This window comes from Mus musculus, chromosome 8 (genome assembly GCF_000001635.26).
Source record: "Mus musculus strain C57BL/6J chromosome 8, GRCm38.p6 C57BL/6J".
NCBI lineage: Eukaryota > Metazoa > Chordata > Mammalia > Rodentia > Muridae > Mus > Mus musculus.
Genome location: NC_000074.6, coordinates 117417075 through 117431614, shown reverse-complemented (window position 1 = coordinate 117431614; position 14540 = coordinate 117417075). Strand labels below are relative to the sequence as shown.

General features: G+C 51.9%; 1 protein-coding gene and 1 long non-coding RNA gene across 11 annotated transcripts in view; one reads left to right on the top strand and one right to left on the bottom strand.

Annotated features, from left to right (window-relative positions):
* The window catches only part of Cmip (c-Maf inducing protein), a 204488-nt gene that overhangs the window by 29892 nt on the left and 160056 nt on the right, over nucleotides 1-14540 (bottom strand). For all 6 annotated transcript variants that reach the window (NM_001163262.1, XM_006531434.3, XM_011248527.2 and 3 more), the window contains 4 exons: nucleotides 8708-8770; nucleotides 5045-5125; nucleotides 1799-1902; nucleotides 317-421 (listed from right to left, as the gene is read on the bottom strand). In NM_001163262.1, the coding sequence (NP_001156734.1) occupies nucleotides 317-421; nucleotides 1799-1902; nucleotides 5045-5125; nucleotides 8708-8770 (353 nt within the window). The remainder of the gene's footprint in view (nucleotides 1-316; nucleotides 422-1798; nucleotides 1903-5044; nucleotides 5126-8707; nucleotides 8771-14540) is intronic.
* Gm39260 lies at nucleotides 8356-14149 on the top strand. Of its 5 annotated transcripts, XR_003947467.1 has the most exons (5): nucleotides 8356-8626; nucleotides 9902-10399; nucleotides 12243-12337; nucleotides 12687-12865; nucleotides 13419-14149. It is a non-coding gene; the product is annotated as a predicted gene, 39260 (long non-coding RNA). The 5 variants fall into 5 exon arrangements; XR_001778658.2 differs by lacking the exon at nucleotides 12687-12865; XR_003947465.1 differs by lacking the exon at nucleotides 12687-12865 and having other exon boundaries at nucleotides 9902-12337; nucleotides 13419-13543; nucleotides 13670-14149.

Genomic DNA, 14540 nt, shown 5'->3' with positions numbered 1-14540 from the left:
CACACACACACACACACACACACACACACACACACACACGCTTGCATGTCTGAGCAGCCTTTTGTCCCACCCCTTCAGAGTGTCACCCTGCCCTACAGTGGGCAGCCTTCAGCATAGGATCCCAGTAGTTAGAGCCCAGGTGCCTGTGCCCTTTGTGGCTTCTGAGGCTGGGCATCATGCCCTCTTCTCAGCCCTAACCTGGGGCTGGGTCCACACCCATGGCCATCTGCAGAAAGGGGTGACAATCTATCCTCTGCAGCGACATATTCCCGGGACAGGGTGGCACTGTACCCCCACCCAGCACACTAGTACTGACCTGTTGATGAACTCTTCATAGCAGGAGTATATGGCAGCCAGGCACACAGCCACGAGATTGGGCAGGACCCGGGGATGTGGGCAGTGCCCTGTGGGGCCATGCATGCTGAAAGAGAGGAGAGGGAAGGTGAGGAGGCTGTGGAGCAGCTGTTGGCCGGAGGTGGAGTTGGGGAGGTGGTCCAGGTGGGAGGCCATCTCTTCTGTCAGCCCTCTTGAGTGCAGGTAGAGAGCCTGTGCCATGTGGCTGGTGACTCAGGCCTGAGGTCCCAGCCAAGAGGGGTGCCAGCTCAGTGGCCTAGCCAACTGCTTAGACTCTACCCCTACACTCTGAGCTGTGTGAAGAGCGACAGACTCTCCTCAGCTAGTGACAAGAGGATGGAGTCTAGTTCAGACCATGCAGCACATGGTGGCTCTGTCCTAGGACAGCTCCATTTGCATAGGTGTTTCTGAAATGACTAATTACGATGGTTTTACTCTTAGAAGTTTAAAAACAATGTCATTTCAGGTCCCTTAGCTGAGCCTGGGGCCAGTGACATCATAGAGCCCTTCGTATGTATTACCACCTGTTTGTTATGGAGGCCTCTGTGCCATGGTCGTTTTTCTGTAAAATGGGCTGAACTGTGTGTCTAGGATGACATATGGGACCTCTCTAGGAATCTGCCATCATGCCTGCTGTCACTGAGACAGGCCTGTCCTGGTCTGACACCACAGACTAGAATCGGGGCTAGAAGTGTGTGTGTGTGTTTGACACCAGGTCCTGCAGAACAACCTGCCTGAGCATGGTCATGTGCTGTGGGATTGCAGTAGGCACAGGTCACAAATCCGAGTTCTGTAATTGACTCAGGCTAGATTTGAACTTGCGATGTAGCCAAAGATGACTTTGGACCTGCCTCCATGAACCAAGTGCAGGGACCACAGGACTGTATGGATCCTCAGGCTTCAAGCATGTTAGGCAATCTGTCTGCTGCCACATCCCCAGCCTTCAAGGCAGGTTTTCTTCAAACACGGGAGAAACTAGTACACTTTAGCTCACTGGGACTGCCATAGTCATTGGACTGAATGGGTACCAGAGATCTCATTGCATAGCTAAGGAAACTGAGGCACGAGGAGAACATCTGAAAAGGACACAGGCCAAGGTGAGAAGGCAACACTGCTCTTGTTCCTGGTCCTTGCTCCACCCTAAATACCCACAGTCCCCTGGGGGAGGGCCCACAGAGAAAGGAACACAGTTGAAGAGTTCCCCTTCCCCACGCTAAGGGCTCCTTCATGTGCTATTTGTATAACCATCTCACAGGGATATCAGAGGAAGCGGGGTAACAGGCTCATCATCACGCAACAAGCAGGTAGCTAGGACCATGCAAGGCTGGGAGACTCTGGTGGAGTGCCTCTTAGAAGGTGAGACACAGTTCTCCCCTGAGTGTCATAACCAGGTAGTGTGGGGCAGGGAGAGGAGCGGGTGGCCGGGTGGGTAGGTGAGACACACCTTTGTATGAACTTCTTTACCACCTCCATGCCTGCGTTGAGCTCGTTCAGGGCAAGAATATACTCCTGGGTGAAGAGCCTCAGCCTTGGGCACTTCCCAAAGTCCTGGAGAGACAAGCAAAGGCAGAGTGATGGAGATAGGGCCAAAAGGAGGCTGGAGAAGGGAGACATCACGCACGAACTCACACCTTAAATGATGCCTGTGGTGAGGAGGGGTCCTGGCTCAGGGCTGCATGTTCCCACCTCATGGATCTGCCAGCAGGCAGAAGTCATCAAGACTAGGTCTGTCCTTGAGAGGCAGATGTCCCACTTGGCCTCTGGTCACTCCAGCCATCTACAATCTTTTGTGGTAGCCACCTGAATTGATTCCTTGACCTGGTGTCTAAGGTAGCCAGCAGTGAGAGAGACTCCAGTGTAGAATTATATAGTGAGATGGGAAACTCATCTCTTTGGGTTGGGAACAGGTAAGGTGGCTCTGGGCAAGCGTAGCTCCGAGTACCCTGCCATAGACATTGAGGGGAGAACAGCTTCCACCTGAGTCGGGATGAGCCCAGACACAGTCCCTCTGGGGCTTCTTTTGGTTTGACAGACCTCAGACACCCCTCGTTTCTGGTGCAAGTCTGAAAGCGTGTCTGAAGATGACGATGACAAACCACCCTCATCAGCATAGCAGGGAGCCAGGAATGATGGCACACACCTGCGATCCTAGCTCTTGAGAGGCCGAGGCAGGAAATTCGTGAGTCCATGGCCAGCCTGGGCTACACAGTGAGCCCTCCCTACGTTCAAATGAGGATGCTAGTGGGAACCGACTCGGGCGTCAGGCGTGGGCGTGCAGGAGGCAGCCAGCGTGTAAGAACACAGCCAGGGAAGGGCAGTGTGGTTGCGTCATTGAAGACGGGGAAGGGGGGGCGGCTGAGGTAATGAAGAGGAAGATGGCCACTTAAAAAAAAAGGTAGTGCTCCCAGCCTGGGGGACAGCTGCATCTAGAGCTCACAGGCGTCCATTTGCAGCCGCACTTGAGGCTTAATTATGGGCCCCGAGGAAAGGACAAAAGGATTCTTCCTGCTCTAGCGGAGTGGCGTTCTCTGAGAGTGACATCAGCAGGTGTGGGCAAACAAAGCCCAACCAGGAGGTTTAAGCCAAGTGGGCATGACCCGGAGTGGCCCAGGGTCTTCTCCTGGCCTGGTCTGAAGAAATGGGCAATGAAGGAAGAGGAAGCGCTTTTAGGACGAGCCCAAAGTGCTATCCAACTGTGCTCATTCACACATGTTCAGTGAGGGATGCAATGCTGATGGCTGTCAGGTACTAGCCCTGACTGGTCTGCCTGCCGCTGGTGTATGTATAGTCTGGGCATTGTGAGAGAGGAAGACACATTGGTGCCCCAGCTCTGGGAAAATGTATCTGGCCAGCAGGATGTCACACGGATGACACTCATCCTGCCCCCGTCAAGGGGAGCCCCTTGAAGGATCACCTTGCAGGCTCAGTAGCAACGCTCTGGATTTGATGCCCAGCGTAGGAGTAGGGGAGGTTTTACTTTCAGCGTGTTCTTTTTTTTTTTTTTTTAAAGATTTATTTATTTATTATATGTAAGTACACTGTAGCTGTCTTCAGACACTCCAGAAGAGGGAGTCAGATCTCATTATGGATGGTTGTGAGCCACCATGTGGTTGCTGGGATTTGAACTCCTGACCTTCGGAAGAGCAGTCGGGTGCTCTTACCCACTGAGCCATCTCACCAGCCCTCAGCGTGTTCTTTAAGGTCGTTTGTTTACACAGGTGAAGGACAGAACTCAAGAGAGGTGCTTAAGAAGTCTGTAGACACACCCTCATGCACACTGTGGGCATACACACATGCAACTCTCAGCTAGGCATGGAGTCCTGGCAGGATGGGAGGCTCTGAAATACTTCGTCTTGCCTTCCCATCTAGGAAGATGCCCACAGTGCCCCACTCTGGCCACCGTTCCGTGGCTCCTGCTCTTCACCCTGCCTCCTGCCTGCGCTCTCTAGTGAACCTGTGTGTGGCCAAGATCCTCCCAGAGCTATGCACTGAGCGAGTGCTTGGTGTGGTCAGACTGTCAAACAGGCATCGATACAGCTCAGCGCTAAGAACACATGCAAGGTCCTGGGTTGTGTGTGTGTGTGTGTGTGTGTGTCTGTCCCTATCCTTGCAGGTGTGGAGTGACCTGTCATTTCAGCATGTCACCCCCAAGCCATCTCTAGGTGTACTTCTTCCATCGAGGAGAAAAATGTCTCTTTGAATTCTTAATGACACCGTGACGTTTGGTTCCAAAAAGGTGCCCTGGTAAATCTCCAGAAACACATTAGTTATTCTCAGGCAGTGTCCGTGTTTGTAGGCCTGTGGTCAGCCCAGCAGGTCTTGCTCTCTAAGTCTCTCCATGTTGTACTGAGAGGAAACAAACCATTTGCCACTCTCACGTTAAGTGCCTCGGACGCTGACCGAGGTCAGCCAGGTCCTTATAGGAGATGATGATTAAGCTCTGTCTGTAGGTTTTCAGAAAGGACCTGACCTGGTTGGATTTCCATCCCTTCCCCATAATGTGTGTGCCCCCTGTCACCTCTGCTTTTACGTGACAGGCTCTCATGTAGAGCAAGCTGACCTTTAATTCATTATGTAGTTGAGGGCGACCTTGACCAGGGCTAGGACTGTATGGTCCATTACCCACTTGGTTTATGTGGTGCTGGAGAACCTCAGAACTGGGGGTCTCCCGCATGGTAACCAAGCAACACCTTCAGACCCTGAAATGTCCTTTGTCTGTTTTAGGGTCCTGTTTGGATAGAGTTGAAGGGTATGTTATTTCCTAAGGTTGGACTCAGGTGACCAGCTACGGAGGGAGGATTCCCGGGGCGAGGTTCCAGAAGTCACCACTCCGAGGTCGACATTTATACCCAGCTCAGGCCACAACTGCTGAAGGCTTTCTCACCTTGAAGCTGCTCTCACCCCCCCCCCGTACCCCACACCCTTCAGAAGGAAGTCACAGAGTCCAGGCTATCCCACCCTACAACCTGGAGAGCAGAGTACTGCCTGTATCCCATAGTGGGGACCACACAATGGAAGCCGTGTCCCCAGTAACAACATTTATTCTGACCTACTAAGAAGAGAGAGATTTTGCTGTCTGCTTGACCGGAAACAGTCCTGAAGGACAGGCCGCACGGGCTCCCAGCTCTGAAACTGCCACCAGCCACACCCACCCACCCACCCACCCAAGGCTGCCCGCCCCGGTACTTACCATATTATGTTTAAGGATCCTCTGAACCACTGGTGTGAACACCTCGATGACCACCATAGACCGGGGCCGCTCTCTGCAGTGCTGGGGAGGAGAGGGGGGCAGTTAGTGCCGTCTGGGGGAGCCCCACCCACAGCCCGCTGCTTCCAGAGACCACAGGATGGTATCAAGCCCACAAAGGATACGGTTTTCTTTGCTGAATGATGCAGCTGGCTTAGGAAGACCTCAGGCTTTAGAGCAGGCTTAGACTCAGGGCAAAACTGCCAAGCAGGGATGTACTCCGGCCTCCCTAGTGGTGTGTCAACTGCGCGCAGTACCACAGTACACTGTTTGCAAGTATTTATTAGCACATACCAACACGTCCCAGGGTCCTTAGTCCAAAGTCTACACTAGGTTGGCCTCTGGGTGCCCCTTCTAGGAGTCTGGATCCAAGGTTAAGGGTTCAAATCACCATGACAGTAGTATACAGTAGTATACAGTAGTTTTGCCTCGAGCTCTGTGTGGCTAGCACCCTGTCCCTCCCTGAGCCTTTGCAACCACTGAGCTCCGAGCCTTCCTAGCAGCCTGGCTCTCCCAGAGCTGTATAGCCAGGTTAACAGGCGCTGACTGAAATGCAGAGTCCTCCTTTTGTGAGACAGGGCCTCACTAAGCAGTTCAGGCTGTCCTGGAAATCGAGACCCTCCAGACTCAGTCTCCACACAGCCGGGATTATACGTGTGTGTGTGTGTGTGTGTGTGTGTGTGTGTGTGTGCGCACTACCACAGCTGGCTGCTCATTTCTTTGTCATGCTAAATAAGAGTCTTGGGACCTGGGGAGATGACTTAGAAAAGTTTTTACTGGGTCATCCCTAGAATCCATGTTCAAGCAAACAAACAAACAAACAGGCATGGGCTGGAGAGATGGCTCAGTGGTTAAGAGCACTGACTGCTCTTCCAGAGGTCCTGAGTTCAATTCCCAACAACTACATGTTGGCTTGTAACCATCTGTAATGGGATCTGATGCCCTCTTCTGGTGACAGCTATAGCATATATATATAATCAAAATGCTTGTCTTCCCAACACTGGGGGACAGAGAGATAGGAAGGGACTCGCCGGGCAGCAAGCCTAGCCAGTTGTCAAGCTCCAGGCCAGTGAAGAAACCCTATGTTAAAATACAAAATCTGCCTGAGGAAAGGCACCTGAGGTTGTCCTCTGAATTGTGTGTAGTGTGCACACTTGTGCACGTATAGACATGCACACACATACATGCAGAGACTCCACTGCATGGGCAGACCACAGTTAACTGAGGATCACCTTGATTGCTTCAAGATTCTAGCAGCACATCTGTGGGTGGTTTTCGGTTTCTAACGCAACTGGACGAAAACCAGAGTTTTGTTTTTTTAAATTCGAGTAAGGTTAAAAAAAAAAAAAAAGGACAAGATAGAATCTGTTGTTGATTTTTGTTTGATCTTGAATGTTTAGGACTATTTCAGAAATGGTTATGTTCTGCCTCCAATCTCATTCCCTTATGTAAGATTCAGCAGGCCTGTCTGACAAGCTGTAGAACATTCTAGATGTGGGACAGCCTCTGACTTCTCAGCGGCTGCTGTCAGCCTCCTGCAGGGGTCCACAGGCCAAGCTTGGCTCTTCATTCCTTGTCACCGTGGAGTCCTTCACACTTGAATTTTTTAAGACAGGGCCTCATGTAGTCCAGGCTGGCCTGGAATTTACTGTGTAGCCAAGGCTGGCCTCAATACCCCGATTCTCCCGTCTTCATCTCTCTTGAGGGCTGGGAATTAACAGGTATGAGCCGACACACTGATGGGGATCAAGCAAAAAGCCTCAGTGGGTCTGCGCTAGGCATGCATTCTACAACTATGCCTTGCTTTGAAATGGAACTACGCCTTCCTCGGGGCAGAGAGGCTCTCTTGGCCCAGTAACCTTGCCCCACTGACATGCTTGTACATATGAACCCCTTGGCCCAGAAGGAGTTCCGTTTGCAACTCTTAAGTGAGGTCAGTGGACCTGGGGAGAAAGAGCCCAGGGCTTCTCTGGGAAAGCAGAGTAGCAAAATTTCCTCAAACCCCTGTGTCTGAGATCTGGAAGTTCAGCGGAAAGGGCTTTCTTAGATAGCTCAGACAGGCTCAGACAGTTCCAGGGGCTGGTGAGGAGGGCTTTGTAGCAATGGAAGTCCTCTCCCAGGGCTTAGCCACCAGAGCCTGAAGCCCCACGGCCCTGGCCAGGTTCTTACCTCTTCCATTTAAATCCCAGCAGGGACTGCCCAGGGTCTATTTTTCTCCTCCTCTGCTTTATGCTAGCAGGGACCCCAGAGAAAGACTTACTTGGGGGGTGGGAGGATGCTAGTGAGGTTGCTCAACAAGTAAGGGTATATGCCATGAAGCCTGATAATCTAAGTTGGATCCCTAAAACCCACAAGGTTAAAGGAGTGCACAGACCCTAACGTTATCCTGTGACCTCCGTACACTCACCATGGCTTATGTGCGCACAGGAGTACAGAGCCAGCAAATAAATTGTTTAAAAGACTTTAACAAAGGTCAAAATTTTCCTGGAGTAAACATTTGTTAACTATGGAACCGAGAGAAAGGCCTGGGCTCCCTTATGCCATCTGCCTGGGAGTGGACACTGAGCGCTGGGGCAGAGAATGCTCTCCTGTGTGGGCTTGCCATGCTGGTAGTTGTTCTGCTTGGACCAGAGGGACCATCGTCTATACCACGTGGAGAAAGGGGCTTCTGTGCTGGGTCCTAAACTGCCCCCTGGGTGCCATGGGTTGCCCAATGTGTGAGTCACCGGAAAGCGCCTCCTTATAGGAGAAGCAGAGCCAAACAGAACACAGTCTTGACCCATTTTTCCAATGTCTCCCAAGAGGCAGCATGGTGTTATAGAGGGGGGGCAAGGACCCCCCTGTGGTACCCAAGGGAACCATGGAAGGAGAGAGCACAAAGAAAATTAGTCTGCAGGGCTACAGCGTGGCAGTACTGTGGAGGTGAAAGATGCAAGCGTGTGTCTTTCTAAGGATATCAAGTTAGTGGAGTAAACACACATGCGCAAATGCTCTCGAGCATTCACGAGCATGGGTGTACACACACACACTCACACACACACACACACACACAGGGCGAGCGTGCGTGTGCGCAAAGGACAGACAGATCTGTGTGCCAGTCCAGCCCCTAAGCTGCTGAGCTGTGCTTTCTGGGAAGGCCCTGTCCCCTGGTGTGCCTGGGTATGTTGCAGACAAACTCTGCTGGGAGGTTGGCATCAGGTCCCTGGGCATTCTGCCCTGCTCTGTGGCTCCTCCAAGCTGACCTGGCACATGCTGCCAGTTTCCCTTGTCCAGGGAAAGCCCTGCAGCCGGGCCCCTACCCTGGGCCAGTCAGTGCTCAGAGGAGCCTCAGCTAAGAATAACCCAGCTCTGACGTCAGGAATCTAGAAGACTGGCTGCAAGCTGCCTCCCAAGACAGCCAGGAATAGTCCACAGAGAAGCCAGACTCCCGGTTCTTCCTCAGCCTGTCTGGCAGAGGACAGCAGCCCCGAGGATGGGCACCTGTGCACCTTCTGCCTGCATCTGAGACCCTGACCAGGCTGGCAGGTAGGCTTGGCATTCAGACCCACCTAGCAGGCACACTGCGGCGGCAGTGGCCTCGGGTAGCCCACTGCAGTGACACCATACCTTGCAGAAGAATTCGCAGAGGTCTGGGGGTGGGTGGTTGTTTTCTAGCAGAGGCGCAATTGCCTACAAGAAAATGAACAGCCATCAGTCAGCAGGATTGGGTGGGGGTGGGGGTGGGGGTGGGGTGGGAGGGAGGAGTGTAGCCTGCAGAAGAGAGCTACTTGCAAAGAAATGAGAATATCCCTCTACTCTCTGCTGGGTAGAACGCTTTTCTAAAGTACAGACAGGAGCTCCAGAGTGCAGGAAGTCTCCAGGCTAGACCCACAGTGTGACATCTAACTTTAGGGGCTTTGTGCCTAGCTGGCATTTATCCATACCGCCTTCAAGCCCACAACTTCTGACTAAGCAGCAGGACATCTCATTGGGCGAACGCGCTGCTATTTTCAATAAGGGATCTTGGCACCTTCAATGTTTTTAGCTCTGTGAGGAGCTGGGCTCCTGGCAGCAAATCTAAAGGATGAACATCCAGGCTGGGCAGAGTCCCGGCTGAGATTCTGATCTTGTCCCTTCCTAGTAACAAGACCACTGGAACAGGTGGCCTTGTCTCAAATGATCCTTCAACCTGCCCTCCGAAAAGTGGGACCTAGAGAGTCTCTGCAAGCATCTGATGTACAGTCACCAACAAGTGGGGTTCCTGTCCTGTGCACCACAGAAGGCCCAGCATAGCTACAGCCCTGCCTAGCAAAATATAGGCAGCAGCCCCCTTGCACGTGACAACCCAACAGCCTCTAAACACACACCAGCCCATAGTATAGAAGGGTGGGATACCCCCTCCCTTCTTGAGCAACTGCTTAGCAAGTGCTCTTGGGGACTGCTGTGGAACACTAGGGGCTGGCTGGTTTTAGAGGTATCACGGAAAAGGCTGTCTAAAGGAGATAAGCCAAGTCCAGGAATCATCCCAGCTGCTCAGAAAGGCAAGACAGGGGAACTGGAATTGGGAGGGTTGGCCTGCTTTACAGAGTGAGTTCCAGGCCAGCCTGGGCAATATTATCGAGACCTTATCTTCAAATAACGAGTTACAACAGAAGCATGTTGTCATATAGCACGGTGGTGGGATGTTTACACAGTATGTGTGAGGCCCTGGGTTCAATGCCAAGTCCCAGAGTGAAGTGTGGGCCAGGGACCAAAAGGTGGAGACTGTGTGTGACCAGGTACTCAAGTGGGCGGTCCTCTGAAATAAAATCATTTCAACAGAGTGGTCACAGGTGACACCTTCAATTTCAACTGACACAAAACCAAAGATGTTTGGAAGAAGGAAAAAAAAAAGGTATCACCTTGTTATTCTCGTCCCATTTCTATTGCTGGGCAGTCCCAAGAAACTCAAGTCAAGGGTTCCCGGCCCATTGCAAGGCAAGTTCCCGCCTCTCACCACCCGACCCCAATAAAATGATAGCATTCGCAATGGCGGTCCTTGCCGTCCCGTGTGGCTAGAACTGTGTAGCTTGTCCACGTGCAGGGAGTTCCTACCAATCCACTGAGAATGGGAGTCTGAGCTTGGAGAGGCCGGGGAAGCACCAGCCCAGAGTGCACAGCGAGCCGGCAGCAGGACCGGATCTCAGAGCCACTCTGGTGACCTCATGTTTGGGTGGCTGTTCATTCTGCGTATCACCAAGGAACGGAAGAGTCTGGGGACAATGACTACATTGAAGGAGAGACTGGGTAACGAGGGAAAGCACGAAATGAAAGACAGCGGTAAGCCTCCCAGTGACCTGAGCAGCCAGGACACCCTTTCCTCTGCCTCCTGGAAGCAGACTATACCCAGTTCTCTACTCCAGGGCCAGGCGACCCAGCATGGCCCTGCTGGTTAAACAAAGGAAGGTTTCAGGCCACAGTGGCAGCAACAGGATGGGAGGTCCCTTCTCTGCTCATGAGGCACTTCCCTAGTTCTACTCGGGTACCAGTGCAGGGCAGGGTGTGGTCCCCTTGGGTTGGGTCCCTCTAGTTCCTATCAGGCCTCCTTTCTAATGGATGTGAATTATATTGTGGGGTGGGGAGAGCTAGTTTGGCACTGACAGCAGCTGTCAAGGGTCCTATCCAAGTCATTCCTTCACTGATCCTTAGGCCCACAGGGACAGATAAAGAGACAGTGGGTCAGGGACTCCTCCAGGCCTTTGCTGGTCATAAAGTGATGACTGCATTCAAACACATTGATGGAAACCAATAAGCGGGCTTCCATTTTTGTGGAATCTTTCTGGAAGCTGTGCCCTTGGCTTGGCGTGTTAGATAGGACGGCTCATGGAGAATCCTGAGCAGCCCATGAGAAAAGAACCAAACTGGCATTTTGCAGACCCTGGAGCGTTGAAGCCACCGGACCGGAAAGATCAGCAGTTAAAGAAAAATAACAAGCACATCCAACCGGAGGCCCTCGGGTCGCCATGAATGCCGTTCATAGAATCATGAACTTAAAAACACGGCCAGACCTGGCGAGGTGCTTGCAGAGTTAAGGGACTGCTGTGCAATCTTGGTGACCCAACTTTGGTCCCAGGACCCCATACAGAAGGGACAACTGAATTGGTTCTACAGGGTTCACACACACACACACACACACACACACACACACACACACACACTAAGTAAATAAACACTGAGAGGTTTTGGTCATTATTTTGGTATCTCAGTGAATGGCTCCTGAGCGCCAACCCTGCAGATGACAAAGCTGTGTCATGATGTCAAAAGGCGTCTTTATAAAGTAGGACTCGTGAGGGTGAACTAGCCCTAAGGGGTACCTGGTACACATCAAGATATTTCTGTCCCAAGGGCCTCTAGGGAGTAATAGCCAGAGAGGAAGGATGTTATACTCTGCCAATGCCAAGGTACCTTCCAAATGAGAAACTACCCTCTTCGACTGTCGCTATGAAGAAGGAGAGGCACTTGAGCAAGGATTTCACAGAAAGCCCTGGAAGGTTCTCTAGGTGACACTGACAGGCGGGGTGACAGATGTGGAACACGCCCTTTGTTACCCTGCTCCGTGAAGAACAAGACCCAGGGCAGAGGCTGTTGCTATGGATGAACAATCTCCATGGAGGAAGGTAACAGGGGGAAGGCAAGATCACCTTCCTTCCTTTGTTCAGTTCTAAGGCTAGACAATCCAGGTGTCACCCACACTAGCTGGAAGTGAAGCTCGAATACCGAGCCACTTCCCCGGCCCCTCACTAGGGGATTGTAGGCAGGGGATCTCCCACTGAACCAATCTTGCAGCCCCTGTGTAATTTCCAGAAAGGGTCTCACTAAGTTGGCTAGGGCTGGACCCGGACTCATTCTGTAGACCTGGTAGGCTTTGAAGTTGTGAGCCTCCTAGGTACCTAGGAGAACACCACCCTGTGTGCCAGTAGGCGTGGCTCAAAACCTCAACAACAACAACAACAACAACCACAATGAAATACCAACAATGGCAAAGCTAAGTCAGAGCTTCCTCCATAGACACCTCATCTGCGTATTCAACAACCACGGCCCAGAATTATTTGGAAAACAAAACAAAAATAAATAAATAAAACAAAACACAAAACATCAACAACAATAACCTATCTCTGGACAGAAAGAAGAGACTTCTGCTAATGTTCCTGAGGCTCTACCACGTGACAGCTGTCACCTGTTCACATTGTACCAGATGACCTATCCTCTATAGATGAGGTAATGCACATGGGAGGATGTGTAGAAGCTATGGGTCAAAACATCCTGTCTTCCAGAGTCTTAGACACTTGTAGAGTCTGACACCACAACCACAGGTCCTGAAGGGCATTTTTCTTTTTTAATTTATTTTGGTGGTGCTGGGAATTGAACCCAGGACCTTGCACTTGACACCTAGGTGTCCCAGATATCAGACATTGTCTTATATATGTATAACTGTGCACCGTGTGAGTGCCTGGAGCTAGGGACGGTTATTAATCGCCATGGGTGCTCCGCAATGGTAACTCTTAGCTGCTGAACCATCTCTCCAGCCCAGGGACAAGTGTTCTTAATAACACTAAAATTTCTTCAGGTGGGCTGAAGAGATGGCGCAGTCATTAAGCGCGCTGGCTGCTCTTGCAGAGGGCTTGGTGCAGTTCCCAGCACCAACATGGCGGCTCAACCATCTCTATCTCCAGTTCTAGAGGAACAAATGGGCTCCTCTGACTTCAAATGGCACTTCTGGCACACGGTACACAGACATATATGCAGGTAAAACACCCACACACATGAAATAATAATAATTATTTTTTTCTTCAGTCCTTCTAGTAATTGACATAGCCAGGTCTAGATTTTCTGAGCTTAAAACCGTGCTAGCATTAAGTCTGCTTTCTCTGCCATCACGGGAAGTGGGCCTGTCCTGGGTGTGTGTGTGCCAAGCCCACGTGCCTCTGCTGGTACCCAAGTAGTACCCACTGATGCTATGGCTTGGGGATCTGGCTGGTGGAATGAGAAAAGCTCACTCAAGTTCCGATAGAAAAGTCTGTATACAAAGAACCTAGTGCTGCTACAGGGGACTGACTGTCAATAGGTTAACTAGGAGGACACACTCCAGGCTGGAGAGGGGAGGCTCCAGCAGATGTGGTAAGGATGTGATTTCCCTCATGATGGTGGTTATGGTAGTGAGAGGATTCGTGGGAGGAGGGGGGAGACTAGAGCCAGGGGGAAGGGATAAGGATGGGTCTTAATGTGGCCACTTTAGCCAGGATCCTCAGAACAAACTTTTCCCTAAGGCTTGTATGACAGAGCTTCTTCCTTCCTCTAGGCCATGATGTCCAGTAGGACCTGCGGACACAACATCCTCTGTAATTCTCAGACTGGCACTGACCCGGAGGGTTTCAACGCTGCCTTGTGCAAACACAGGTCCATCCTTTAACCGACTTTCCTCAGGTGACACACCCCCGTCCTTCACACAGCCAGGTCCTGCAAGCACCCTGCTGTCATTTCCTCTTAGCCCCACCCGTACCCTGGCAGAAGAGACCAGCTGCCTCTCCCCTGTGCTCTTTTGCCACCCAGAACCACCCCTGCCCTTGATGGAAAGATCATGACTGACCTGCTGGGGCCCTGGAATCGACAAAGTTAAGTCCTCAATGGCAGGGCTGGCGTCTGGTGGCCACGGGCTGTGAGTTTTGCTTACTCGTGCTAACTCATTGATAGGATACCAGGAGGAGGTGCTGGAGCACCCAGATTGGCTTACCCCATCTTGTCAAGAGTAGTCTAAGGCACCGGGTGCTGGGCTAACAGAGGAGGCTCTACTGACCCCACTGAGCTTCAAAACGCCAGCAGCTCACCTCTTGGTGCGAACACAGGAGCCTAACTCAGCTCGATGAACCCCGGGGCACTGGAACTGGCATGTTACCCCCAAGCCACAGCCCCTCCTCACAGTCTCACCCCGGTCTCTCCAGAACGGGGTCCCGCTCCGTTTCTACTTTTGGCTCTATTTCCCAGCTTCCTGTTCGCGTGCGCTTCAGGCTCCAGCATCACCGAAGCATCCACGGTGTGCACCGTGTGGCTTTAACCTCGGCGCCTTTGAATGAATGGTTTGCTCTTCCCTGGGTGTCTTTACACATCTGGCAAACTCCGATTGATGCCTCCAAGCCCAGCTCAGTCAGATGTCACCACCCCGGGAAGCTCTCTCTCTAGCCCTGCCTCCCGGGTTCTGTCACTGGGCGCTATATACCTCTACGGTGCAGTGAGTGCAACTTGTCTTCCCATAGCCGATGAGCTCAGGGCAGCAGGGGCCGTTTCTGCCATGTGTGGACTCAGGTAAGAGTTGGACAGACAAGACACATCATCAGTCTCTACCACTGTCTGCATAGCCTTTTGCGCTCTGCGAAAAATGGAGGACTCCCTGTACCAGCAGGGCTTCTCCTTCTCTGACCTTGTC